The sequence below is a fragment of the Mesoplodon densirostris genome, chromosome 9 (genome assembly GCF_025265405.1).
Source record: "Mesoplodon densirostris isolate mMesDen1 chromosome 9, mMesDen1 primary haplotype, whole genome shotgun sequence".
Taxonomy (NCBI): Eukaryota; Metazoa; Chordata; class Mammalia; order Artiodactyla; family Ziphiidae; genus Mesoplodon; species Mesoplodon densirostris.
This window is the reverse complement of record NC_082669.1, coordinates 76,784,424-76,812,201: the sequence shown is the minus strand read 5'-3', so window position 1 is coordinate 76,812,201 and position 27,778 is coordinate 76,784,424. Positions and strand designations below refer to the sequence as shown.

Sequence of the window (27,778 nt, the reverse complement as noted above, 5' to 3'; positions counted from 1 at the left end):
AATAAGAACAGTCTTGGTGAGATACAGAGAGGATCTGAAATAGGGCAGTGGTGATCAAGAGGTAGGAGCAAATGTCAGGTGCTGGTAAGAATCACTCTGCTTGTATTGTTTGCTTGGACTCTCTGGATTCCTGACCAGGGGTATCTTACTTATCTTGGTTTCTGAACCCCATCTGGTTCTTTTTTTATAATGCCTGACAGCCTGGCTTTCAGATCGGACCTGACCACCAACAAGTACAACTTCCTTAGGTTCTGTTCCAACATCCTGGTATACAGATGGTTCAGCTTTGTGATAACCAGCAGTTTAAAATAACTTTCAGAGTGCCTCTCTCCAGCTCAAATTTCAGCCTTGATATCCATGTTTTGGGGCCTACCTGCCACTTAAAACTTTAGATAACAAAATAAACTTGTCCTCTTTGTAATTTTCTACTACATCTGATTCCTATTTTTTGTTCTCTAAATCATGGCCTCAAAAAGATTCTTGCTTTTACTGCCTGCTTTTGGTGTGTTTCTGCACGTAAAGGACGAATTACTTACCACAAGCAGAAGAGGCACTATTTAAAATACAGTTGACCCTGGAACAACATGGGTTTGACCTGTGCAGGTCCACTTACACACCGAGTTTTTTCAATAGTAAATACTATAGTACTACACGATCTGAGGTTGGCTGAATCTGTGGATGTGGAACTGTGAATATGGTTATACTTGAATTTCCAGCGTGTGGAGGGTCAGAGCCCCAACCATGGTGTTGTCCAAGAGTCAACTGGACTCCTTTCTAAAAGGCGAATACTTGTCAGCATCCATACATTAAACATAAGAAACAGAAAAAAACGCATAGTTTTATAGTCTGAGCCATTACCTATTACCATAGACTTACTGGCAATTACTTGGCCTTTCTAATGCTTGTTAATAATGGATAAATAAGGATCAGGAGACATTTTCAGTAGCTCAAATCAATTACACTCTCCACTGCCATATTTTATCTTAACACAAACTGCCATTTAGCTAATGTTTCATAGTATAAATAAGTCTAGGTGATATAAAAAACAAACAGTAAAATAATTTCTAACCGTGTTAGCAAAATCCATCAAACTGGATGTGATGTCGTTGCCTACTACAGTTCTATCGTCTACACCAGTGGTACTCAAACTTCAGTGTGCATCCAAATCACCTGGAGGACCTGTTAAAACAGAGCACTGGGCTCCAGCCTGAGTAGCTGATTCAAAAGGCCTGGGGTGTGGCACATGAATCTGCATTTCTAACAAATGCCCAGATGCTGCTGATGCTGCTGTGGAATCACATTTTGAGAACCACTTTCATACTGTACACCAACATGGGGCATGAATGAAGGGGAGGAAGTGGTATTCTAATCGTGGTTTATCACCTTCGAAAAATCTTCTCTAAATTAGAGGCTCCAATTCTAGCCAGAGAGTTTGGGAAGTTAAGCCTCCATCATGGGAAAGATCCCAAAATATCGATTTCTTTTAAGCAAAGAAAATAAAGCAACTGTGTTTCATGGCTGTTTTAACAGAGATGCTCTGTGGGAGAGCTTAAGAAGTTGCAGTTTCATTAGCATTATCCAGTGTTGCTATGGGGACCAACTGGAGAGGAATCATCAGTACACAAGAAAATGAAAAGAGGGAATTGATGAATTAAAAAAAAAAAAAGAACTTAACATTTCTGAGAAAATAAAAGTCAAGTCATATCGCTAATTTTCTGGCATTTATGTAACTTAAGGTATAAATACTCCTTTAATAAGCAGATCTATAAAGATCCACATATAAATCTTTCCAAATTCAGAAGATGCATAATCCCTTTGCAATTCAGGGAGGGAAATAAAAACAAAATCTTAAAAAAAAAAGGAAAAGGAAAGTGGCATCATGGGGTTTATTAGGCATAAGTTAGTCATGATGACCCTGAAGCCAGGGGCTGTGTGGAAAGGATGTGCATTTTGTTCAAATGGGTTCAGCTTTGCACAGAATGAGAGATAGAAGGCTCAGGCAGGTACAACACACAGCTCTGGGGACTGAGAAAGGGGGAAGGATAGGTGGATGGCCTCCTCTCAGTTTCTCAGATGATGAAACTGAGAAAAGCCAGAGAGGAAGGAATAACTTGAGAATAAGAATTAATTCTCTTTCTAAACCATCTTGCACCTGCTACCAGTCTTCCTTCTTCAAGTCTGCTTTCACCACATCAGTTCCTAAGATTAAAACCCCAGTGTCTCCCTATTTTCTGTCTCAACAAATCTCAACTTTTCTGCCTGCTTTTCTGGCTTGAGCTAATGTCTACCTACCTTCCTTACCCAACTTTTTTCTCACTATCCCTATGACTTTTTTTACACGAACTCGAGGACGAATTCCTACTTGGGATTTTCCTCTCTTGTTCAGACCCAGAGTGGATTTTCCCTTCTGTCAACTTACCCCATGTTTATGTGCTAAATTTAATGATTCTTAACTGTCATCCCAGATGCCTTAGATCCCAAGGAGTCTCATCAGGGATGAAGGGACAACTGGAGCAGACGTCTCCCTTGGCTTGCCCTCACCCTCTCGAACCAAAGAAGCCCAATTTTCATAGGTTTTTTTTTTTTTTTTTTTTTTTGGTACGCGGGCCTCTCACTGCTGTGGCCTCTCCCGTTGCAGAGCACAGGCTCCAGACATGCAGGCTCAGCGGCCATGGCTCACGGGCCCAGCCGCTCCGCGGCATGCGGGATCCTCCCGGACCGGGGCACGAACCCGCGTCCCCTGCATCAGCAGGCAGACTCTCAACCACTGCGCCACCAGGGAAGCCCTTCATAGGTTTTATATATTGGGATTTTGTGTAAGATAATTTGGAAAACAGGTCCACTGCTCAAAGAAAAAGTTTGAGAAATAATGCTCTCTAATGTACCAAACCATTTGTCACTCAAGAAAATATTTTTACATTTTTGTTTTCTGTGTATATGTTTTGTCTCATAAATTATACTGGAAGCTCCTTAAAATAAGCTGATCTTTCTTTTCCCCATTGTGCTCAGCTCAGCAATGAGCAAAATGCTGTTTTGTTGACCGACTCATTTAAAAATTCATCTTGTAAATGATCTGGTAAAATTCATACTGAGGTGACCTCTACTGAGGTGAGTGACACAATGTATTGCCTCTCTGAGGCAATATGTGAATATTTCACATTTTTAAAAACAGTGCTTCACAGGGGGTGGTGTGTAACGCAAAGCAATGGATTGATAAAGATATGATTTTTTAATAGCATCAAACAAGAAAGATTTTTGAGGAATGGAGGCTTCTCAATGTCTCTCAAATCAGGCCACCTAAATTAGCAGTCTGTGGTACTGGATCCATTTCGGGACATATAGTTAACTTACCAATCCTATTCATGCCTTTTGGGTTTACATAACTTTTTGTACATTGATGCAAAAATATGAACTACTACATTTTGCTAAACTAGCTGCATTGCCAAGACCTGTTATTTATGTTTTTCTTAGCTCATTAAGAAATATACAACTAATAAAACATTCACTTTGGTTATTTCCTTTGGATTACAACTACATTTGAGATGCAAGAGGTTAGCTTATTGCAATTAAGGAAAAGAAGGACAAGGCTGCCAAGTGGAATACTGAACAGAGAATAAAGTGCCTTTGTCACCATAGGGCCCTGTTGTTCTTTAAGCATTTCCTTAAAAGGGTGAGTGAACAGAGCAGGACAGCATGGTAATATTGTTCCTGCATCCAGTACAGGAGTACAGCTGTGGTTTTCTTGAGTCACTGAGAGAAAACAAAACAAAACAAAACAAAAAAACAAAACCAAAACTCTTTTCTGGCAAAAGGGTACATTATACATATAAGCCCATACTGTCTCCAGGAGAAAACCAATTTTGCCTGATGCCTGAAGTCTGCCAAGGTAGAATAGCAAACCTAGAATCTGGGGACCTTCAATGTTCTCTGCCAGTGATAGCCTTGGATCTCAGACAAAACATTTGATCCTTCCCTGCTTCTGTTTCCTTACCTGAAAAGTAGTGACGAAGCACACTCCTCAAATGTGTTTAGGCCATTGTATTCAAGTGCAGTGACAGTATGAATAAGATCCTGACCATGAGATCCAGTAAGACACTAAAGATATTCAGCATTTCAGGCTTTGTAAAGTCGGAGAGTGAGTGCACAGAGAAACAAATGAACTAGAGTATTTCCGAAGCACCTAAATAGAGTGTCTCAGGAAATGGGCTGGTTACTGGGGATAGAACAATGAAAGAAACATTGATTTTCTCCTTGACAAAGTTCCAGAGCGGAAAGCAGGGCTGTAACCAGGCAAAGCCCAAGATGGTCTAATGAGTGGTGTCTTGTGAAGGGAGGGGACAGGCAGGTATCTTTGACAAGGAATGCTCATGGAGGAGGTGAATATGACTTTGAAGTCTTCACAGAGGAGAAGCCTCCAAGAGGAGGTTTATTTGAAGTCTACGTTGCTAGGCATTCAACATCAAATTTGAGGTATGATAAAACTTGGTTCTTTGTTGTATAAATATAATTAAGAATTTAGCGGTTTGATTTTCTTCTAAAATTTGAAACAGAAAATGTGGAGAAACTTCAATGGAGACTGGCATTTTTGTTTGCTAAAATTGGGTGAAGTCTAAAATTCTACTATAGACATCCTTCTAAACCATAGGCGAACTATGATGCATAAACAATCAAGGTCCACTAATTTTCTTTTCTTTCTTTTTTTTTTTACTTTTTATTTTATATTGGAGTCTAGCCAATTAACAATGCTGTGATAGTTTCAGGGGCACAGCAAAGCGACTCAGCCACACATACACATGTATCCATTCTCTCCCAGACTCCCCTCCCATCTAGGCTGCCACATAACACTGAGCAGAGTTCCTGGTGTTATGTAGTAGAAGGGCCACTAATTTTCTAATGACACTTGCCCTCAATCTCCTTCCATGGTGGTAACTGCTTATCAAAGAAAGAAGGTGAGTGTCTCAGTTTTCGATGCTACGGGCACTGACTATTATAAGATGTCCAAAGTTATGGGTTGAATCGTGTCCTCCCAAAAAGATACATTTAAGTCCTAATCCCTACTGTACCTCAGAATATGACCTTATTTGGAAACAGCGTCTTTACAGAATTAAGTTAAAGTGAGTTCATTTGAGGTCATAATCCAACATCACTGGTATCCTTATAAAAAGGGGAAATCTGGACACAGAGAAAGCCACACCACACAGGGAGGATACAATCTGAGGTGGATGGCATAGATCAGGATGATGCACTTCTAAGCCAAGAAATGCCAAAGACTGCCAGCAAACCAGCAGAACCTAGGAGAGGTAGGAAACAGATTCTCCCTCACAACCCTCAGAAGGAACCAACTCTGCTGACACCTTGATTTCACAGTATCAGCCTCTAGAACCTTTGAGACAATAAATTTCTCTTGTTTAAGCTACCCAGTCTGTGGTACTGTGTTATGGCAGCCACAGCAAACTAATAAACCCACAATCGCGGACCTGAGCCTCTCCCTTGTAATGGCGTGAAAAGGACATCAGAACAGGATCTAAGAGGTCGCAACCACACAGAGCCCAAGTTCTTCTTCACTTCCTTCCCTCTGCCTGCTCTTCCTTCTCCCGCTTTCAACCTGTGTGAGAACCCCAGGAAGAGAGAAGGGTGGCTGGAGCTTCAGCTAGCATTCTCTCTCATATTCACCCAGCTGTACCGGCCCTCAGAGCCCATGGATCCCAAAGCAATGTATGGGTTAACTGCTGTCAGTGACTTGGGGTGGAGGTGAAGGAACAACTGAAAAGAGGAAATGAGGACTTGAAGAACCATGAGCCAAAATAACTGGGAGAAGAGTAGTTACTAAGTCATCAGAAAGCCAGGAAGAGGAGTAAGTTTCTGAATGGAAAGTTAGTTAAGAAGAGCATGTATGAGAAAAAAAAAATTATTTTGGACATTATAAACAGAAATAATTGTTCAAAAGACATATAATTTGACCTCTTCCTTGCCAGTAACCAGGTATTCAAAGTGAAATAAAATAACAGGATTTGTGCTTCTTTTCCTAGGTTAGCAATGTGTACAACACATTACATTTCATTTTTGAAAATTGTTCATAATTGTCTTTTGAAATTTTTTTCTAATCACACAAATAACTGCATATTATTAGGCTTTAAACTATTAAATTATAAAAATTATGTTTAATGCATATATCAGGATTATAATATAAAATGTAGATTTATGTTTTAAGAAGCTTATCAACTAATCACATGACCATAAATTCTAATCTAGATAGATTAATACAATTAGGCAACTAAGTGACTTCATAAAGATAGATATCATCACGTAACTTACCAGAAAGATATAATAAAGAAAACTATATACATATATATATTTAAAAACCATCTGGTTAAAAAAAATGTATTTATTCTTTTTTTTACTCTGTGTATCTTTTCTGTATATAAAAATGCATGTATAGTAATTTTTCTGTTTTTTATTTTTTTTTTTGGCAGTATGTGGGCCTCTCACTGTTGTGGCCTTTCCCATTGCGGAGCACAGGCTCCGGACACGCAGGCTCAGCAGCCATGGCTCACAGGCCCAGCCGCTCTGCGGCACATGGGATCTTCCTGGACCGGGGCACGAACCCGTGTCCCCTGCATTGGCAGGCGGACTCTCAACCACTGCACCACCAGGGAAGCCCAATTTTTCTGTTTTAATTCTAAGCAAGTTGAAGTCACTGGTACCCAGAATGTCAAAGGGTCCAACTTGATGAAGAGAAGTATATAATGATCTAAAATTACAACAGAAAACACTACTTCAAACCTCAATAGGTTACATAAATACAGAACCTAGAAGAATGCCTGTTAGGAGAAATATGGGTGACAAAGAAATATAAATATCATATATAATCAGGTTTAATACTGCATTCATTGTCACAGGAACTATATCTTACTTGCACAGAGAGACTCCCTTTTACAGTGTAAATGTTTCTAAAAGTGTTATTTGGGTTCTAGTTTAAAATATTAGATTAATTACAAACATGGAAGGTGAATGATTGTTAGTGAAAGGATTTGTAGAATTTTTAGGGTCAACAAAACTTAAGCTATTTACCATAGCACTCACAACCATTTAAACTTTTCATTCTAATACTTACTGTGAATTGTACAACATGGGTACTCCATTAATACTGACCCACCAGGAAATCCTCTTTCTTGCCTATACTTTACTTACCTGTTCACTAGAGAAGAAAGGAAATAGAAATTACTGAGCCCGAGTTTTTTAAAGGCTACCAAGGGCCTGGAAGGGTATCTGACTCAATGTCTAACCACCAGAAAAAAACTAAAGCCCAGAAAGGTTCAGATACCACCTGCCCCAGATTACTACCTGGGTCTAGTGTAATCAAAGAATAGTACCTGAAAACAGTCAATTAAGAAGAGATTTCAAGAGATTATTTTTATGGTAAAACAAAGGGTTACTGCTGGTATTTGTCTTTCTTTTGATGTTCTTGAATGCTAAAAAATCAGCAGGTAAGTAAAAAAAAAAAAAAAAAAGAAGAACAAAGTTGAGGATCTCACACTTAATGGACTTCAAAACTTTCTAAAACGCTACAGTAATTAAGACAGGGTGGTACTGGAATAAGAAAAGATAAATATAGATCAATGGAAGAGAACCGAGAGTTCAGAAATTTATCCTCACAATTTATGATCAATTGATTTTTGACAAGGCTGCCAAGACAATTCAGTTGGGGAAACAATAGTCTTTTCAACAAATGGTGCTGGAACAGCTGGATATCCATATGCAAAAGGATAGAGCTGGGCCACTTCCTTATACCATACACAAAAATTACCTAAAAATTCATTCGAAGCAGAGATATTTAAAACGATAGCATGAGGGCTTCGCTGGTGGCGCAGTGGTTGAGAGTCCGCCTGCTGATGCAGGGGACACGGGTTTGTGCCCCGGTCTGGGAAGATTCCACATGCCGTGGAGCGGCTGGGCCCGTGAGCCATCGCCGTTGAGCCTGCGCATCCGGAGCCTGTGCTCCGCAACGGGAGAGGCCACAACAGTGAGAGGCCCACATACTGCAAAACAAACAAACAAACAAACAAACAGAACGACAGCATGAGAGAATTTGTGGTTTGGTATAATGATAATGCACTAAGAGTAAATAGATATAGGGGTTCCAATGATAGCACTGCTTGCTAAAAACTAGTTGTGTAACTTGTGCTTTTTGCTCAGTAACTTGCTTATCTTCTAAATGTAGTTGAAGTGATAGAATGAGATCAAGCATGGAATCATGCTCCAGAAAATATGACTTGGAGGACTGTGACTTTCCATATGACTTGGAAAATATGGGGAGAATTGTGGAGGACAGTCAGTGTAGTATTGGCTCTGCAAGGACAGTAGCTTCGAATAGATGAAAGGCAGGAGAAAGAAGATGAATCCAGGGGTGCCTCAGCCCTGGATATACAGCAGACGGATGTCTAATCCCATCCAAGTGTCAAGTGTCAACTGAGGAGTAATGCTGACATCACTGACTGAGCATCTGAACATAAAATACAGGAGCACCCTGGTGGTGCAGTGGTTGAGAATCTGCCTGCCAATGCAGGGGACACGGGTTCGAGCCCTGGTCTGGGAAGATCCCGCATGCCGCGGAGCAACTAGGCCCGTGAGCCACAACTACTGAGCCTGCGTGTCTGGAGCCTATGCTCTGCAACAAGAAAGGCCGCGATAGTGAGAGGCCTGCACACCACAATGAAGAGTGGCCCCTGCTTGCCACAACTAGAGGAAGCCCTCGCACAGAAACGAAGACCCAACACAGCCAAAAAAAAAAAAAAAAAAAAAAAAAAAAATATATGGGAGCAAAGTGTATTGAGGTCACAATCCCAAAATGGCAGCTGAAACGAGAAACTGATGATGGAAACAAAACATTAAGAAGAGAAAATGTGGGACTTCCCTGGTGGTCCAGGGGTAAAGAATCTGCCTTCCAATGCAGGGTATGTGGGTTTGATCCCTGGTCAGGGAACTAAGATCCCACATGCTGCAGGGCAACTAAGCCTGTGCTCCACAACTATTGAGCTCATGTGCATCAACAAGAGAGTCTGAGGGCCACAAACTACAGAGCCCACGCGCCCGAAGCCCATGCGCCACAACTAGAGAGAGAAAACCTGCATGCCACAACTAGAGAGAAGACTGAGCACTGCAATGAAGAGACTGTGCAGTGCAATGAAAGATCCCGCATACCTCAACGAAGATCCTGTGTGCCGCAACTAAGACTTGACATGGCCAAAAAAATGAATAAAATAAATAAATATTTTTAAAAAACCCAGAAAATACTGGGTTAACTTTTGGGTGCAGACAAGGAGTCAACAAGAACATTTCACAGAACAGGTGAAGGTGTCATCTAAACTGACTCTTGAGGAATGAGTAGGGGTTGTAAAGTAGAAGGGCAGGGAAAAGATACTCTAGTCAGAGAGAATATGAGTTAGGGTTAGACTGGTCAGAAGATGACAAAATTTCTCAAACTATGCAGGGATAATGGAAGTGGGCTATTCAAATAACTGTAGGCTTTTGGAACCACCAGCCATCACTCTCAAGATTATAAGGTACTCCAGTGACTACAGACAAAAGTGCAGTGTAGTGAGGTTGACAGCGTAAGAACTGCATCACTAGATTCTTGCTTTGGACACTGCATACAACAGTTGATTCAGAACTGCTCTAACGACAAAACTGCTATTAAATTATTACTCAGATTCAGGACTTAAGGGGATCTTGAGGAGAGGACATCCCAGACAGCATGCAGTTTCAACTCTTGCCCATTGCTTGCAGCACTTACATTATCAACTAGTAGTTGTGCTATTGTTTGTTCACATACACACGTCTACACTTCTAGTAACTTCAGAGAAGTGGCCTCAATTCTCAGTATTTCATTTGTAATCTGGTTTTCAAATTAATTCAAAGAAGGCAAATCAACTTAAAACAGGTACTACAGAGGAACACTTGAAAATTCAGAGCATTACCCTACATGAATTTAAGTGCTAATCTACAAACTATTCCAGACTATGTCGTTCTAATTCTCCAAATGAACACATCTTGATTTCACAAGGTTTCTTCTATTGTCTCGTTGATACATTGTTCCTTTTTCCTGCAATTCATGTTGTCTTCCCCTGAGACTTTAATTCCAATTATATTGACTCCCAATCTCTATCTTAATTCCCCAGATCTCATTATTCACTTTTAAAATCATCTGTCCAGTCTTTAATATATGACACTTATAGGACAAAGGCTTTGAAATCACTGTAGTTAAGGGGGAATAAAACCCTTTTTTTCGGCAGAAGTGAGTGGCAGTCCCTGGATACTACTCTGTTTTTACCAAGGGAACTAACTGGAGAAAACAGCAGACTATTTTAAATTGATACCAATCTTCTTTCCTAATGAAGTGGAAACTACTATCTTGTCTGTGTTTCTGAAATAGTAGATTAGACTCCCCTCCCCCAAATTACTGATTTCCAGCAAATACACTTGATATTAGGAAGGAATATATAAGATAAGCTGTATAATGATCAACTGAAAGATTCCTTTAATTAGTAAGTCCTATGGGTGACTTGATCCTAATACATGATATAAAACAGTACCATGCTGATGTTTGATTATTTTCAGAAATGAAAGATATCATTCATGTTAAAGAAAATTTAAAGAAAAACAGTAAAGAACACTTATTGGCGATGAAGTAACCTGTTACGACAATAAATTATCAAAATGGAAAAATAGGGGAACATGGAGATGGAAGCACACAAAAAAAGCAATCTGAGAAGCTGCAATCCATCATTAGGACCAGATGGCTTTCATCAGTCTTCATAAGTAACTGGGCTACTCACAAAAATGCAGTTTATCATTAAAAACAAGTACTACAGTGGAGGATTAAATGCCTCTGAAAGGATGACCTTGGATTTATCAGTTGTGCTAAATCAGAATTAAGGATTTGCAGTAGATATGTAAAAAGTTTTCAATAAGAGAAAAATTACAGCAATAAAGCAGCGTTTCCCCTTTCTGGTTAATCAGACTAAACTTCACTCCAATTAACACATCAACATTTTAAAATGTTTACAACAAATCAACTTCTTTTTTTTACATATACACGTGCATGCACACAATTTTAAAGATACACAATCACCCTCTCTCCCAAATGATGTAAGATCTTGTTTGAAAATTCTTAGAAGTTTGTATAAAATCTGGAGCTTAATTAGGAGTATCTGGTAAAACTTGCCATGGATCAAAACAAAAATTCAGAATTGCAGGGGTATATAGCCATTTTTAATTATGGAAAAAATACCAACTTTTCTTAGAGAACAAAAATTTCTTGGAAATAATAAAGAAAAACATTAAAAACTTTAAAAATTCACTTTCATCTAGAAAATAAAATTTAAAAGTGCAGATTTCCACATGACAAAGTCAAGTGAGCACGCAACGAACAGGCTTTACTCTTCCATCTGTGCCCCTTAGATTATTCTTCTAGTGTGGGACTCACACCTGAGGTGTGGTCACAAACAAGGCAGTAAAAGAAAACTCACAGCCATCTCTGTGGTTGAGAAGCAGCAGATTAAATTAGTGGGGTCAGGCAATGAGGAGTCCTGAATAAAGCTTTCCTTTCATTTTGGGATTTTTCCTATAGGCACAGAGAAATTATAGCTGGTTTCTGAGCTGGAAGGTTACATCATGGTTTACACATTTTAGAGAGACTTATTTAGCTTGGCACCCAGTTTGGACTACATAAGGAATGTGCTTTTCTCACAAGAGCCTCTGAAGTCTGTATTCATCTTCACATTATAACTGCCACAAGGCTGTTCCTATCCAGCAAATCTGATTCATGTTTCTCACCCGCCTAAAACACTCCCTGTTATGTAGGCCATAACCCAAGTTCTTCTGCATGGCCCACAGGCTCCTTTTTAACACAGCCTGTGTGCCCTTTTTAGCCTTGTCTCCTACTCTACCACATCATTTCAGACTTTGATAGTATGCAGGTCTAGAGGTTCTCCAAGCCCTTCCTCATGCAGCGTCCTCTATCAAGAAGACCTACCCCACCTGGCAAAGACCAGTGCTTAGGTCTCACCTCCTCGTGAAGCCTACCTAACCTCTCAGACAAGTTGAAGACGGAGGTAGAGTTATGCTGCCACAAGTCAAGGAATGCCTGGTGCCACCAGAAGCTGGAAGAGGCAAGGAAAGGGATTCTACTCTAGAGAAGAGGGAGAGTGGCCCTGCTGACTCCTTGATTTCCGTCTTCTGGCCTTAAGAACTGTGAGAGAACAAACTTCTGCTGCTTTAAGCCACCTGGTTTGTGTAATTTGTTACAGGTAGCCCTTGAAAAGTATCATAGTATATATCAATGGAACTATTAGAATTAAAATTTCTCTCTCTACAAAGCAGGTAATGAGATTCTCCTAGATAATTATATAGTATAATATGATTAAGCTACAAAGAAGTGTGTAGCTAATTCACACTATGTTTCAAGAATAGCTTCACATAAAGTGACATTTAAGCTAAGATTTGAAATACGAGTATAACTAACCCAGAAAGAGAAAGGGAGGAGGTTATATATTTATGAAGATTATAATATTTATGAAGTATAACTTATGAAGGATATAACATTAAAAAATGTTGCCCATAAGTATATGAAAATGTGTATGAGTTTCCACAAGTATGTGTACACTTCACAGCAGGGTCCAATGGTCAGCTAATATTAATAACAATAATTTTTGATAACTATCTATAAGTAAGATGAATTCAGAATCTGATTCATTAATGTATTGTCACAAAGGATATCAGCAAACGTAATTTTTAGAAAATGTGAGAAGATGAAGAGAGCAATCCAGTTATTTCACTTACACGCTGCTTGCCTAAATCAGTCTACTTTGAAACCACATTTAATGTAACAGTGAGAATCCTGAAGAAATGGAGACTTGCCAGTTGGCTCTGAATACTGCTAACTAGACGTGAATAACAATGGTCCCATGAATCATTTCTAAGCTGTTTAAAAAAAAACCTTCACTAAAAAATTCCTCTATATCACACTAGTTGTGGATTTTACATCAAAGAGATGCCTGGATTCATCATTTCATTAATAAACAGTAATTCAGAAACTGACATTTCTGAAAATGATGCCAAACACAGGCAATTAGAAAAAAATTGCAACTAACCTACATTCTTGAAGTCAAAGAAAGCTGATAGAAGAATGTGAATTAAAATTTTATAACCTTAAATAATGCATTAAATAGCTATGGTTACCTGGCTTAAAAAGAAGCACAGGCTTGAGTGCTCTGGAACAGTAGATCAGAAATCGGTTACTTGGGAACAATTTTCTTTTTTTATTGTTCAATATTCAAATCTTAATTCTAATGTACTAAGGAAGGGACACCGAAATAAACAAAAGACAACAATTTGAAGAGTCCTCATACTGTGCTAAAGTGGTAGGTTTTATTTATACAAATATTTATTTCAATGCTATCTTGAACATTATCAAAAAAATTCTAGCTTTTGAAAGGGGGAAAAATGCTACTTAGAGGAAGTCACATCTCTCTGAGACAAAACAAATAGCTATGTTTGTTGTGTTTACCTTGGGCTTAATACTCTACATTTATTCTTTCCCCACTAAGGGCTGGAAGTAAAACAGGAAAGCTATAAAATGAATGACAATGGTTATTATTATAGATACAGGGTGAATGATCTCTTCTTGAAGATGTTTACAGATGGAACTGTTGGGTGTGTCGAAGTTCTTAATAAATATGATCTGTTTAAGGGAAGATGACCCTGATTAGCATTTGCCAAATCAAATTCCACAGAACACTAGCATCCCATTAAATGTTAATAGGTGTTATTTGAGAAAAAGGTAGTGTAGTTAAATATTTGGGAAACTGCAATGTAATATTTAACTCTTGGATGGTCACAAAAATTTGCATACTAAAAAGTCCTGAAGTAAGAATGCTACGTAGCTTTATTTACCTCAGTATTTGCACATGAAAATTTCTTTGTGTAAAACAGTATTAATACTTTTTCTGTCGTAGAATTCTATGGAGTCCTGAAATATTGTCCCTAAAAACATAAATAGATATTAAATTTACATTAGCCCTACCTACTTCCATCACATAGATGAACAAAAACAAGAACACAATTTTCTATGAATGTATCTCGAAAGTATGATATCAAAGAAATGAATCTGTTTTCAGTCCATTACTTAAAGGTTTTATTCATTTTAAATTCATTTAGACTCTAAGAACATGTAAATCTATATGGTTGGATATACTCTGGGACTCATGTAATGAAAGGAAAACAGGACTGTGCTCTATTTATGGAAACAACTATAACAGCTGATACTTAAACACACCTTATAAATGGGGGAAATAGTTAACATACTTTAATCTGTTTTGTCAATAACTCTAAGATGTTTCAAAAGGAAAAAGATCAAGAACAGGAATCTTTCTCTGTGGTATCAAATACCCATGTAGTCTAGGGGTCATGAAAAAGAAAGGGTATTATCACCCTATACTTGAGAATTATATTACAACTGGCTGATTATTCGGGATTAATGAGCACAGGGTTAGGAGTTCAGTGGCCATATGGGCAACTGTAATGAGTTGCCTGCAGCTAGGCCCCTGCTAACACTGCCAATCAGCATCCGCAGGGATCTCTAAGCTCACCAGCAGTTTGGCTCTGCTCCAGCAGGGGACCACCTCAAGCCAGTGGCTCTATACCAACCCAGTCTTCTTGGCTTCACCTCCATCTGGGACTGGGATGCTAGTCACTGGGCATGTGACTAATTTCTTGGAAACAAGCCTCAACTTGTATACCTTTTCTAGTAAATGAGTCTTCAACCTGCTGCCCTGATACCATAAACCAGAATCCATGTCTCACCCAGAATCCATGTTCCTCTAAACTTGTTTCTCTAAGGCTTTTGAACTGACTTGAATCCTGTCTCTAAAGTCCAGTTTACTGTGGTTGTGTTCCTGCTAATGACAAAGGTGCTCTCCTTGACCAAACTTTAGTCACGATCCTCTGAACCCTTTTCTGGATCAGGCCATGCTAGACCTGCATAGCCAGGTTTTAGCAAGAATCCTGCTAAATCAGTTTGGAGAGAATCCCCCACCCTCCATCTCTGATGGGGCTCTTCTGCCTCTACTATCCTCCAGGTGATATTACTCGGGCCGGCCTGCAGCAAGAACTTTGTTGAGCCTATTTATACAGTGAAACCGTGTCCCCCTAAAATGGAGTTGCCCTGCTGAGTTTATGATTAACCTCTCTATCTGAAACTTTATTCCCTTTCTTGTCCCCCTCTGACCTCAATCCTGTGCTAACTGAACACTAATCAACCAGAATCAGATGACTAAAACTAATGTCGTTGATATCATCATTAATGTACAAACTCAGGTTATTTCTCCAGGGCATGAGCTAATAGACCCCCAAGCCATGGACCACATGGCCAGAGAACTGTAAACCAGAGACATCCTAACTCCCAAAATAACGATTAAGAAATGTCACAGAGGGCTTCCCTGGTGGCGCAGTGGTTGAGAGTCCGCCTGCCGATGCAGGGGACACGGGTTCGTGCCCCGGTCTGGGAAGATCCCACATGTCGCGGAGCGGCTGGGCCCGTGAGCCGTGGCCGCTGAGCCTGCGCGTCCGGAGCCTGTGCTCCGCAACGTGAGAGGCCAGAACAGTGAGAGGCCCGCGTACCGCAAAAAAAAAAAAAAAAAAAAAAAAAGAAATGTCACAAGATGATGATTACCCCCAGCTTAAATCCTAACTCAAAGACCAAATTGGAGTGGATTGAGGCTTGTCTCCCACTCCCTTGCTTGGTGCCCTGCAATAAATCCTGACTTCGTTGCAAACTCCCACTGTCAGTTTGGCTTTCTGCACCACAGGCACATGAACCCTTTGCTCCCTTACACCAGAATCCCCCTGATGTTTCCTATTAGTAATTTTCCATCACCCAACCTCCCCAACCTGCTCCTTGTCTAAAAATCTCCACCTTTCCTTGAATCTGGAATTGAGCCCAATTCTATACAGAGATCTCCTCCCTTCTATTGCAATTGTTGATGACTAAACTCTGTTCTTTACCACTTTAACTACTGTCCAGCTCTGGTTTTCTTTAATACTACCTGCTCCCAGATCTCTCCACCTGTCTGTACTCTGATGCCTGTTTTGTCATCTATATGGTGTTCTCTGCCTGTACTCCCTGGGCCTTCCTTATGTACAGAGCCCAAGCAGACCCCAACCTATCAAGGAAAGAATCTTTATATACAACATGTTCTGTCCTGGCATATTTCTCTAATCTCAGGAATTTCCTTACAAGACTGATTAATCACCTGACTTCATTAACAAGGGCATATTATTAAAGTCTAGTATGAGTCTTCGTTATCTTTTTCTTTGGCAAATACCCCTGCCTCCTGACTCAACTTTCCCTCTTCAGGACATTGTTATCTGATTAAACATTGATCTTGTCATTCCCTTTCCTCAAGTCTGCAGAGTCAGGGCCTAACGTCTGAGGCTATATGATCTAGCTTCAAACTGTCCAAACTTCTTTTTATTGCTTCCATTTACCTAACACTTTATCCAGGCAAAATGAATTTGACTTGTTACCTGCTGTAGATGCCCTTAGTTTTTCTGTTGTTCCCTCCCTTTGCCTAGGTCTATAACGCTTTTCCTTATTTCTGCATGTCCAAATCCTATTCAACTTCAAGACCTAGTACCACCTGTTGCACACAATCTCTCTTGCTCAACTCCATCTTGATCACTCTGATGGTCCTTAACACTTTCTACTTTGTAATACAGTTATTTATGCACTTATTATCTTCCTATTAGGCCATAAGATCCTGCATGGCAAGACCTATCTTATTTTCATCTTTGTATTCTATAGCATCTAAAATATAGAAGCTTGCACACAGCAGATGCTTAATAAAATTTTCTGAATGAACTAATTCTCAGTTCTATCAAAGCTCTTTCAGATTTGCATTGTTTATTAAAACATGGAAAGGAGAGGAGATGGGGAAGATGGGATGCATCATAATGATCTATCTATAATCTTTTGGATTAAGAGACCCTAGAAGTTATCTACTGCCAGTGGTTCTCCACCAATTTTCTAACTCGATACACCTGATTAGTGACATTCACATGTGCAACTAATGTGTAACTAATTCTTTTTTTTTTTTTTTTTTTTTTTGCTGTACGCGGGCCTCTCACTGCTGTGGCCTCTCCCGTTGCGGAGCACAGGCTCCGGACACACAGGCCCCGCGGCCATGGCTCGCGGGCCCAGCCGCTCCGCGGCATGTGGGATCCTCCGGGATCGGGGCACGAACCCGTGTCCCCTGCATCGGCAGGCGGACTCTCAACCACTGCGCCACCAGGGAGGCCCATAATGTGTAACTAATTCTTAAGGGAAAAATCCAGATATATATTCTTTCTTTCTACACAGACTCTAGGATATGTATAATTGGGCTCCCTAGCTGTAAGCCTACCTTCTCTTTCTTTTATTGATGGTTGGAAGATCAGTTGAAAGGATGCTAATATAGAGAATTCTCTCATTTACAAACCAGGAAATCTTAAATACAAGTGCAAATAACTTCTCTAAAATCACACAGCCAGTCAGAAGCAGAAGTGGGATTAAAACCCAGGTCTTTTAACTCCTTGTCCAGTGGGCTTTCCACTAAACAATATAGTCTATGATCATTGATGTTGGAAAAATAACTCAAAGTCCCTGTAGATTATCAGCATTACTTTCCTTCATGTGGGTGCATATTTATAAAGCTTTCAAAAGCCATCCATCAACTAGTTTGTAAGCAAGTCCAATAAGCTTTCAGACTCTTTTTCACTGAACTTCCTCTCCCCTCCTCCATTTGTGGAAATTAGTTGTATGGTGCTTTAGCAAAGACAGCCTGATTGATGTTACGTTACAGTTCAGCAACAGTTCCTGCTATTAACTGCTTTAAAATGGTAATTACGATTTGTGGTACAAGATATTTTCCTTTCTAATTGGCTATTACTGGTGAATAGCAGCCTGTTACATAACAGAAAGATTGTGTTAAATCAATAACCACAATTACAATTCCGAAGTCTTTCTCTTAAGAAACAAATCTTAAGTTTTTGAATAAAAACACTAAAAAAAAAATTGTTAAAGGCAGGGCCTCTGTAATTACTTGTAATTACTCTGTAATCATCTTTCAGTTTAGAAAAAACACAAAATAAGGACAGTGTTAGGGAAACCAGGAGATGAGCATGCATTTCCTTTCTTTTAAAAATAACCACATTTAAAAGCTTTACACTGCTCAGCTCCTCAGTCAATGAATACAAATTGCAGATTCAAATGTATCCAGTTCTTCCCAGAGTGTAATATGGAAACAGAAAGGACTCTCCGATTAGCTCTGGTAAAATATGAATATGGAGCCTCACCAATTACACTGAAAAGTCCCCAAGGATAAGGCCAGGGGTTCTTCTTCATTTGTGCCCCATACAGCACCCAACACGGAGCCCATCCACAGTCACCACTCAACCAACACCAAATGCCAACACAGCATGGCACTGTCCCAGAAGATGAGGTGATCCAAAGCTATATGTGACAGTCCCTGTCCTCAAAGGGTATATTATAAAATCAGGGATATGTCTTGATTCAAACTCTAATGTTAATTAGTATGCAATCATTTTAAAGTCATATCTCCAGATTATTGTAGTAGTAGCAGCAGTTGTGATGATAATAATAGTGAGGTCACCTGACTCACTCAAGGTTACACAGGTTTTAACCGACAGCTACTTTGGAATCCAGTTTGTCCAATTCCAAAGACTCACCACTGCCTCTTGTGACAGACCTTCATCAGCATCATTCATCCCTACATTTTCATAGTGTATCAAAATTTAGAGTGCTTTCATATACAGTGTCTCACTCAACCTCCCAGTAATATCAGCAAGGTACTTACCTGCAGCATTTTTGTGAGACCGAGGCTCAGCGGGGTTAAAGGATTTTCCCGAAATTTACACTGCCACAAAGCATCAGGCTAAGAACCCAGATTTCTGACTCTTTTTTTTTTTTTTTTTTTTTTTTTTTTTGCGGTACGCGGGCCTCTCACTGTTGTGGCCTCTCCCATTGCAGAGCGCAGGCTCCGGACGCGCAGGCTCAGCAGCCATGGCTCACGGGCCCAGCCGCTCCGCGGCATGCGGGATCTTCCCGGACCGGGGCACGAACCCGCGTCCCCTGCATCGGCAGGCAGACTCTCAACCACTGTGCCACCAGGGAAGCCCCAGGTTTCTGACTCTTAATCCAGGTTTTTCTTTCATACATTTTTACTCAATGTATTGATGAATTTAAATATATTACACATAAAGAAAGCCCCAAAGTATCCCACATAAGCTTATGTCACTTAAAATATTCTACCACTTATTGCTGAACACCCCTCCCAACCTCCCTCCATCCCCACAATCGAGCAAAGGTTTAAGTCCTGTTTAATTCCAGAAACTACTTGATGCCTAGAGCTAAAGACAGCACCCAGTCCCAGTTGGCTATCTTACAAATAACGACACTGGTCACAAAGACCATTGGTTGAGATGTAAAGAAAGGCAGAAGACTGATCAGTCAAATCCATCACCACTCACTGTCCTGCTCACCTTTGGGTCAATGAAGTTAGTAGAACACACTTATTTCAGCAGGAGATGGCAGTTCTACAAGGAACTGTCAGTGAAATGCCAATCCATTCAGTCTCATAAGTTTATTAAATAAATCACAGCAAAACGGAATCCTAACTCTATGGTAAAGTTTTCCATGAACAAGTAATAGAAGTATTTAAAAGTTCAATCACTGGAAGGGCAGTTTAGGTGTACTTTTTTTTTTTTTTTTTTTGCTGTACACGGGCCTCTCACTGCTGTGGCCTCTCCCGTAGCGGAGCACAGGCTCCGGACGCGCAGGCCCAGTGGCCATGGCTCACGGGCCCAGCCGCTTCACGGCATGTGGGATCCTCCCGGACCGGGGCACAAACCCGTGTCCCCTGCACCGGCAGGCGGACCCTCAACCACCACGCCACCAGGGAAGCCCAGGTGTACTTCTTATTTCTATATACTCATGGATTTACATTTAGAAGAAAGTATGATTTTTATTACATCAATCTGGTCAATATCATCTTCAGTTTTTCAAGATGGGACGTGTATGAGAATGTGCTGTGGAGGACAGTGCTATTCTTCTGCATGAACGCAAGATCTATGTCAATACAATTAGAAGTGTATGTAAACTCAGTGTCTGATACTATAAGTACCCACCAAATCCCGTAACAGAAACCTGGTCTTAAAATGGAAAAGACACGTTAAGATTGTAGCACTCAAAACCATCACCTGTATCACCTCTGGCACACATGCCAAAGATGTCCCTAAACCTATGACTGAAGTAAAAGTCACCATTTATTGAAGACTAGGTACTATAATTATAATCTCACTACTCAATTCAACATTCCAGCAAGACAGATGTGATTATTACCCATTTCACAGATGAGAAACTTAGGTTCAGAGGTTGCTTAACTTGCCTGTGGCTGGTGAGTAACCAGGATTTGATCCTAAGTTGTCCTGACCTCTTTTCTCATACCATATTGTCTTTCTATAGTAACATCAACTTTAGAACAAAGTTATGTTTAAGGAAAAGTATGTTTCAGACCTCATCCAATGGAATTTAGTTACTATGAGACATCTTTATAGTCGTAATTGGGTTAAAAGTTCTCTTTCAGTTACTGTGTGGCCTTGCGCAAGTTGCTCTTTGCGCCAGTATTCTCATTTGTATTAAATAAAAAGGGGATAATATGAGTATCTATCTCAGGGATGTTGTGAGACAAAATGATCTCTAAAAGTATTTGAAACAGTACTTGGCACAGGTACTGCTCTACAAATGTTAGCTACCATCAGTATCATCATTGTTATAATACCTCTTTTATAATATCTTCTCAATATCCTGCAAGCTGGGTCCCATGTATGTTTTAAAGGAAAACAAAAGGATGTTCTGAAGTAGGTCCCTTCAGAACCTTACACCAAACCTAGTATCTATAATTATTTTTCTTCCTTGACACCCTCTGGCCTGTACCTTGCAAGGCCATCTGAGTATGTAAGATTATCTAAGCTTCTTGCTGACTCTGAATGTGGGTGTATGTGTAAAGAGCTGGGAGCTGGGTATGAGGGGGCAGTGCTTGGCAGGGCTGAGAAAGGGTATAGAAGATAATATAAAAGGCCTTCAGAGCACATAGTTGCAATACCAGTACAGAGCACCAACAGACACCCTGACAACCCCTAGGAATGCAAGGGCAGCCTAAGCAGTTATCACCACCACATTCCTAAGCTTCCCCTTGGTTACACCGCAATTTAGATTGCTTCTAAGTTAATCAGAGCAGGCAGTTTTACAGTTCAATTAAGCATATCTTTATATTGAATGCAACTGTTATTTACTGAGTTCCAACTTTATAAAAGGAAATACATTTGGGCTTTCCTAAATGTATAATTCAATGCAATAATCACAGTAACTCTGCAAGGTAGATATTATAGCTGTATTTTCATAAATGTAGCAGATATGTAATAAATCTACATTATACAGCTACTAAATATCAGAATTGAAATTTAAATACAGTTTTTCCAACATAGGGTCTAGTCCTCTTTCCACTGTCATGCCAAATACACAAGGCTGGACTTAAGCCTTAATGCTGGAAGTAAGATGACAACCTGTGGAAAACTGGATAAGAGCCACACAGATGATGGAAGACAGATTTCAAGGTCTCTGTAGCAGTTTACTCAGTTATGGGTTCAAAGTTATAAAGGACAGATCTGAAGTATTCTCTTAACTATTTAATCATTATCTAAACACTAACACTTCACTTAGAAAAAGACTGAAAAACTATGCTTAAATGCTAACTATGATTATCTCTGACAAAGTTGATACTTCATGATGACATTCTGAATTTTCCAGTTGGTATGCATAACTTTCACAAGTACACATTGGTATGCATAACTTTCACAAGCACACAACATCTACTCAGTTTTTTATTCTATTTCAATTCCTCTGTTTAAAATAGCAGTCATTCTAAGTACTTTGGATAAATTTCAAAGATTCTAACCATTAAATTGTTATAGAGTGTTTACTACACACAGTTCTGATAGGCACTGGATGTACAAAACTAAAATAAGACAACTCTCGCCCTCAAGAAGTTCAGTCTACTGGTGTAGACAAAACTGCCCACAAATAACTACAATGTGATATGGTGTAAGTGTGATAATGGAGATTTGGGAGGGGAAGCAGGGTGACTGAAGATGAAGCTGGATAAGTAGATTGGAACCTAAATGCAACACGTTAGAGTTACACTGAAGATTTGAAGTGAAGATCCATGAATACATTTGAATTTTGGAAGGTGGATTAAGAAAGGGGAAATCAAAAGAGTCAGTGAGATCAGGGCTTCCCTGGTGGCGCAGAAGTTAAGAGTCCGCCTGCCACAGGTTGGAGCCCTGGTCTGGGAGGATCCCACATGCAGCAGAGCAACTAAGCCCCTGCGCCATGGCTGCTGAGCCTGCGCTCTAGAGCCCGTGAGCCTCAATTACTGAGGCCTGCGTGCCTAGAGACCCTGCTCCGCAGTGAGAAGCCACCGCAATGAGAGGCCCACGCACCGCAACGAAGAGTGGCTCCCTGTCGCCGCAACTAGAGAAAAGCCCACGCGCAGCAAAGAAGACCCAATGCACCAGGAAAAAAAAAAAAGTCAGTGAGATCAATAGGAAGGTTTTGCAATCATCCAGGCTAGAATTCAGTTCTGGTCAAACATTTATTAAACACTGACGAGGTGCCAAGAACAGGGTCAAGCAGACAAAATAAACGACACGGTTTTGGTCCCCAAGAGTACAGTTTGGAGCGTGGGGACACAGGTAATTCAGCAGCAACGGTGAGTGTTAGAAACAGAATAGTGGCTACTTGAAGAGATGGAGAGAAAGAACAGATTCAAAAGATTCTTTCAGGCACAGGAAAATAAGGTGTGGTAGCTGATCAGATTCAGGACCTGAGGGCAAGATAGGAATCAAGGGTGCTTCCTCGGTTTCTATAAAAGGCTTGATGCCATTTATCAAAATAGGAAATACAAGAATGAGGAGTTGACGCCACCTGCTATCCCCATTTCTTCTAGAGACATCACAAATGAATTAATAAGGTCTCCAGACGAAAAGCTTTATAAATCCAAAGAGGCACTACCATGATCATCATCTACTGGACATGCATTTGTAGGGAAAAAAGTTGACTCTGTCAGAGTACTACAATATGGAAGCACAGGTTAACACTGTCGGACGAAATCACTGCCGTCAGAAAAATTTCCCCAGTAACATCCCCAAATGTGAGAAATGTTGAGTCTGTTACCTGTTCTTAATTTTAGGGGACAATATGAAATCCTAGTTACCGTTCAAATGTTTGGAAAGCAAGGGCTTCCCTGAGAGATGGAGCCTCAGGAAGACTGGCACACAGACCTCAGGGAAGGCGTACCTGCCTGCATACTGCCCAGTGACTCATTCTAGCAGAAATCTTGTAGAATTGCACAGATTTCTATAAAAAGACTCCCTAGTCCCTTCTGTCCCAGAATATTAAACACACAGATTGACATTTTAATTAGAATTAGAGGGAAACCTCTTAAAAGAGGCAGTTTTCAAGAAATTAATGATTTTACAGGGAAAGACATACTTGACAGCTGAAGTGGCTGCTTAACAAAAAATATGAATATGCATACTTTTAACATCATTATTTCCACCCATAATTTGTATCACACTTTGCAGGCTTTGAAAAGAATGTGGATAAAGTCACAGAATGATACATAGGTTATTAAGGGAATTTTTTTTTAATTTTTAAATTTAATTAATTTTTTAATATAGCAGGTTCCTATTAGTTATCCATTTTATACTTATTAGTGTATATATGTATTAAGGGAATTTTTTTTTTTTTTTTTCTTTTTGCGGTATGCGGGCCTCTCACTGTTGTGGCCTCCCCCGTTGCGGAGCACAGGCTCCGGACGCGCAGGCTCAGCGGCCATGGCTCACGGGCCCAGCCGCTCCGCGGCATATGGGATCCTCCCAGACCGGGGCACGAACCCGTATCCCCTGCATCGGCAGGCGGACTCTCAACCACTTGCGCCACCAGGGAGGCCCTAAGGGAATTTTTAATGACAACTTTACCTTGTAAGAATGACATAAAAATCAGCCATTAAGTTCTCCCATTGATTGCTACAAATTACTGAGAATACTGATTCTCACTAATCACGGATGGGCAGTTCTGAACCAGGGTGAGGAATTTTTTTGTTACAGATACAGCAAATTCACTGCTCAATACTTCTGTTGAAAACAAACTGCAACCTAAAATTATGCTTTCTATCAGTTACTCAAGTCAATCTAATGGTCATCTAAACACTGATCCTGAATTAATACTGGTCATCCCAGCTTGGTAACGATATGGAGAAAAGGACACTCATATTATTACTGGTAGGAATGTCTACACACACCCGTTAAGAGGAAAATGTGACATCACAATTTTAAACATGTGTCACCTTTGACCAAATTCCTCAAGAAATACACACCCCGTGGACAAGGATATGTATATAAAGCTGTTCACTACATCACTGAAAAACTAAAGCTACACTATATGTTCATTAACAGAGGAATGGTTAAAGTATGGGACGTCCATATTACGGAATACTATGGGCACAGTCCTTAAATAGAATTAACAAATATACTCATAGGGAAGGCTGTCTATAGTAGAACATTGGGAGAAAGACGGTGGCAGATCTTTAAGCTTACATAGAATGATCCCTTTTGACTAAAAAAAAATCAAAACAGATGTGTGTCATATATAAAATTTATTAGAAAAAGCAAACACCAAACCCCCAAGAGTTGTTACTTTGGGAGTGGGACTGTGTGTGGTGCAGGAACTTTCATTTTTTTTACCTTACACATCTCTGAATGGTTTGAACTGTTTATGATGAAAAGTTTTATAATTTTAAAGTAACTAATGATATTTAAAAGTTATATAATGTTTTTGAAAGGCATACCCAATTTTCTTTTTTATGAGTTGATCTGTGAGATAAATTCACCAAAGATTTCACCCTCAAATGTTAAACTGGTGGCCCTCTGGTACTTTGAGAATATGGAAAACCTTTAGCATGTTACTACAAGATAAGAGTTGACTATATGGCCAACCCCAAAATGAACTGTTTAGGGTGTGAATATAACACAATATTTAAGTATGGAGCTTAGCCAAAGATTTCTTTGGTAGAGGTACTGAAATAATTTCAAAGCTAGGGGTTCCACTGATAGGAAGTGGGAAGAAATCTCTGTGCTAAGACAAAATGTCAATTTAACCATGAAAGCAAAAACAAAGAAATAAATTTTTAAAAACCCCAACAAGTACGGAGAACCAAATTTAAGCCCCAAACCATGTCCATTAGAAAAAGACAACTAGCTGTGTTACATGATCAAATCAAAAAAGAAGAGAGTGGGATGGGGATAGACAGACTAAAGGTAAAAGAATGGGACTAGGAATTCTAAAGAAAATCCCCCTGCAGCTTTCAAAGTGTGATTTTTGCTCTCTACATTGCAACTTAAAAGTCAAGTGAAGCCGAAGTAGCTGTGATGATTTTCTCTGGAACCATGACTGCAAATTAACACTTCCCTTCCTCTCGTTCTAAGGACCCAGTGTGGGAAGATCTCCCAGGCTCCACGTTCAATCCTGGAGAACGCCCGGGGCAGTCAACGAGCGAGGGGGTAAACTGTGAGAGCCACACACACTTTCCCTTCAGAGGCTACTGCAGCCAGCAGTTGAGAAAATCTGTAGAGTGGATAGCAGCGACCAACCAGTCTGCAACTGGAAATCCACCCGAACCCAAATAAAACCTATCTCCCGAGGCCAAACCAAGCAAACCGAGGTAGGAGTAGGGTACTGGCGAGGAAAAAGAGTGGCTAATCCCAGAGTTACAATAACCCACGCACGAACGTGACATGACCCACGCCCACTCGGCAGCGAGCGCAAAGGTGGGAGCTCCAAACGTGGGGCAGACGCCCAGGGAACTTCCCTGGCTGCGGAAGCTATGGCATCCCATTTTCTCTTCCCTCCCAGACAGCCCCCAACAACTAGCCGCCTCCGACCCCACCCCATCCCGCTGGGCCCTGCCCGAGGTTCCCTCGTGCTCAGGTGGCCTTAGAGCTAGGGTCCGCCCATCAGTCAGCGGCACTCCAGGTCGGAGAGAAAGGAAGACACCTCAGAGGCACCGTACTCACCCTCATAACTGACACCCCCAGTTCCGCCACGGTTGCCATCACCGTCCTCCTCTCCTTGGGTAGCAGCCCCCTGTGTCTTGGGAGCAGCCATTACGTGGCTGAGAAAAAAAAGGGGGGGCGGCGGACAGGCGCGGAACCAATGGAAACGTGATTGGAAATGAACTCCCCATCGACGCGGCGTCTCCTCCACTCCCACGCCGCGCCATCACTATCTGGGCCAATAGGACGTGGCGAGCGGAACGTATCCCCGCCCCCAGCCGCTAATTCCCCGCCTCCTTCCGGGATGGAGTGGCCCAGAACTACAACTCCCAGGATGCTGCGGGGGCGCTAGGCAGGGAGGGCTGGAAGAGGCGCTGGCGGGAGGGGGTGCGCCCGAGAGTGCCCCGGCGTGTTCGCTTAGTTCAGTGAATCAGAACAATGACTGCGCCTCCGGGTCCCCGGGAGCGCGTCGGAGGACTGTGAATAGCTGCCGCCGGGAGAGCGGCGGGTGGCGCAGCCTCGGCCGCGCGGTGTCAACGCCGGGCTCGGGAGCCTCCAGCGCAGACCTTGCCCAGCGCCTGCAGCCCGCGCGGAGCCGCCGGGCTCCAGCGCTGCAACCGCTACTCGGGAGCTGTGCATTGTTGTGAGTCGGAGAAGGGGCGCGGGGATTCCAAAGCCCGAAGACCCCGGACCCCTCTCTAGCCATGTGGATACCTACGGAGCACGAGAAATACGGCGTGGGTGAGTCTCAGCTGGGCGAACTTTTATTCCGCTCTGGCCAGAGCGTGTGCGTATTTCGCGTCCTTGCCCCCGCGCCCCTCTCTCTCCACCCGGCTGGAAATGCCTAATCCTAGCATCGCGCTGCGGGTTCGGGGCTTTGCCCAGCCAGCTCCGGGCAGAGGGGTGCTCGCCGGGGTCTCGCGCGTTAACGCCGGATGGACGCTCCAGGCACTGGCTCCCGGAGGGAGCGCTCGGACGGCTGAGGGGAGCGCGCCGCCAGTCCGCCTGCTGCGGGCTCTGCCTGCGGAGTTCGGAGTGGCGACGGGGCGTGTGTATGTCAAGTTGGAAGAGGAGGGCGAACGGCGTTCCTCTCCCTCCTTTTCCTTTTTCCCCAAAGACGGCAAGGGCTGTGACGATTTCCCAGGGTGGAAAGGGAGGCAACAACAGTCGCGTAGAGAGAACATCCCCAAAACAGAAGGGAGGCGCAAAACCTTCTCTCTGCCTCCCTTCAACATTCCCGGAGAGCGGAATGTGGCACCGTCCTCAAAAGAGCCGCTCTGACAGAGTCCGGCCCGAGCCTCCCTCCTCCCTTCCATCCCGGGTTACCGAGTGTGTGTTGAGGGGCGGGGGGAAATTGGTAAATTTCAACATCTGCGGAGCTCTGCTCTTTGGTCTTTGGAGGGGAACGGGTATTTCAGCAATGTTTTTACTTCTGACCACCCTCTCTGCCCGGGGTGAGCCCGGTTGGGGGGTGGGGTGGTGGAGGACAGCTGTGGAGTGTTAATGGGGAGAGGGAATCGGAAAGCTTGGGTCTTCGAGGCAAGGAGACAGC

General features: G+C 41.6%; 2 protein-coding genes across 5 annotated transcripts in view; one reads left to right on the top strand and one right to left on the bottom strand.

The window, feature by feature from the left end:
• The window catches only part of ZNF277 (zinc finger protein 277), a 117,306-nt gene extending 90,932 nt beyond the window's left edge, over positions 1 to 26,374 (bottom strand). For 2 of the 3 annotated variants that reach the window (XM_060108679.1, XM_060108680.1), the window contains exon 1: positions 26,248 to 26,374. In XM_060108679.1, coding sequence (XP_059964662.1) covers positions 26,248 to 26,338 — 91 coding nt within the window. In that variant the 5' untranslated portion in view covers positions 26,339 to 26,374. The remainder of the gene's footprint in view (positions 1 to 26,247) is intronic. The other variant, XM_060108682.1, reaches the window with a different exon arrangement.
• A 285-nt stretch (positions 26,375 to 26,659) lies between these two features.
• DOCK4 (dedicator of cytokinesis 4) overlaps positions 26,660 to 27,778 on the top strand; it is a 498,051-nt gene continuing 496,932 nt past the window's right edge. For both annotated transcript variants that reach the window (XM_060108913.1, XM_060108912.1), the window contains exon 1: positions 26,660 to 26,967. In XM_060108913.1, coding sequence (XP_059964896.1) covers positions 26,931 to 26,967 — 37 coding nt within the window. In that variant the 5' untranslated portion in view covers positions 26,660 to 26,930. The remainder of the gene's footprint in view (positions 26,968 to 27,778) is intronic.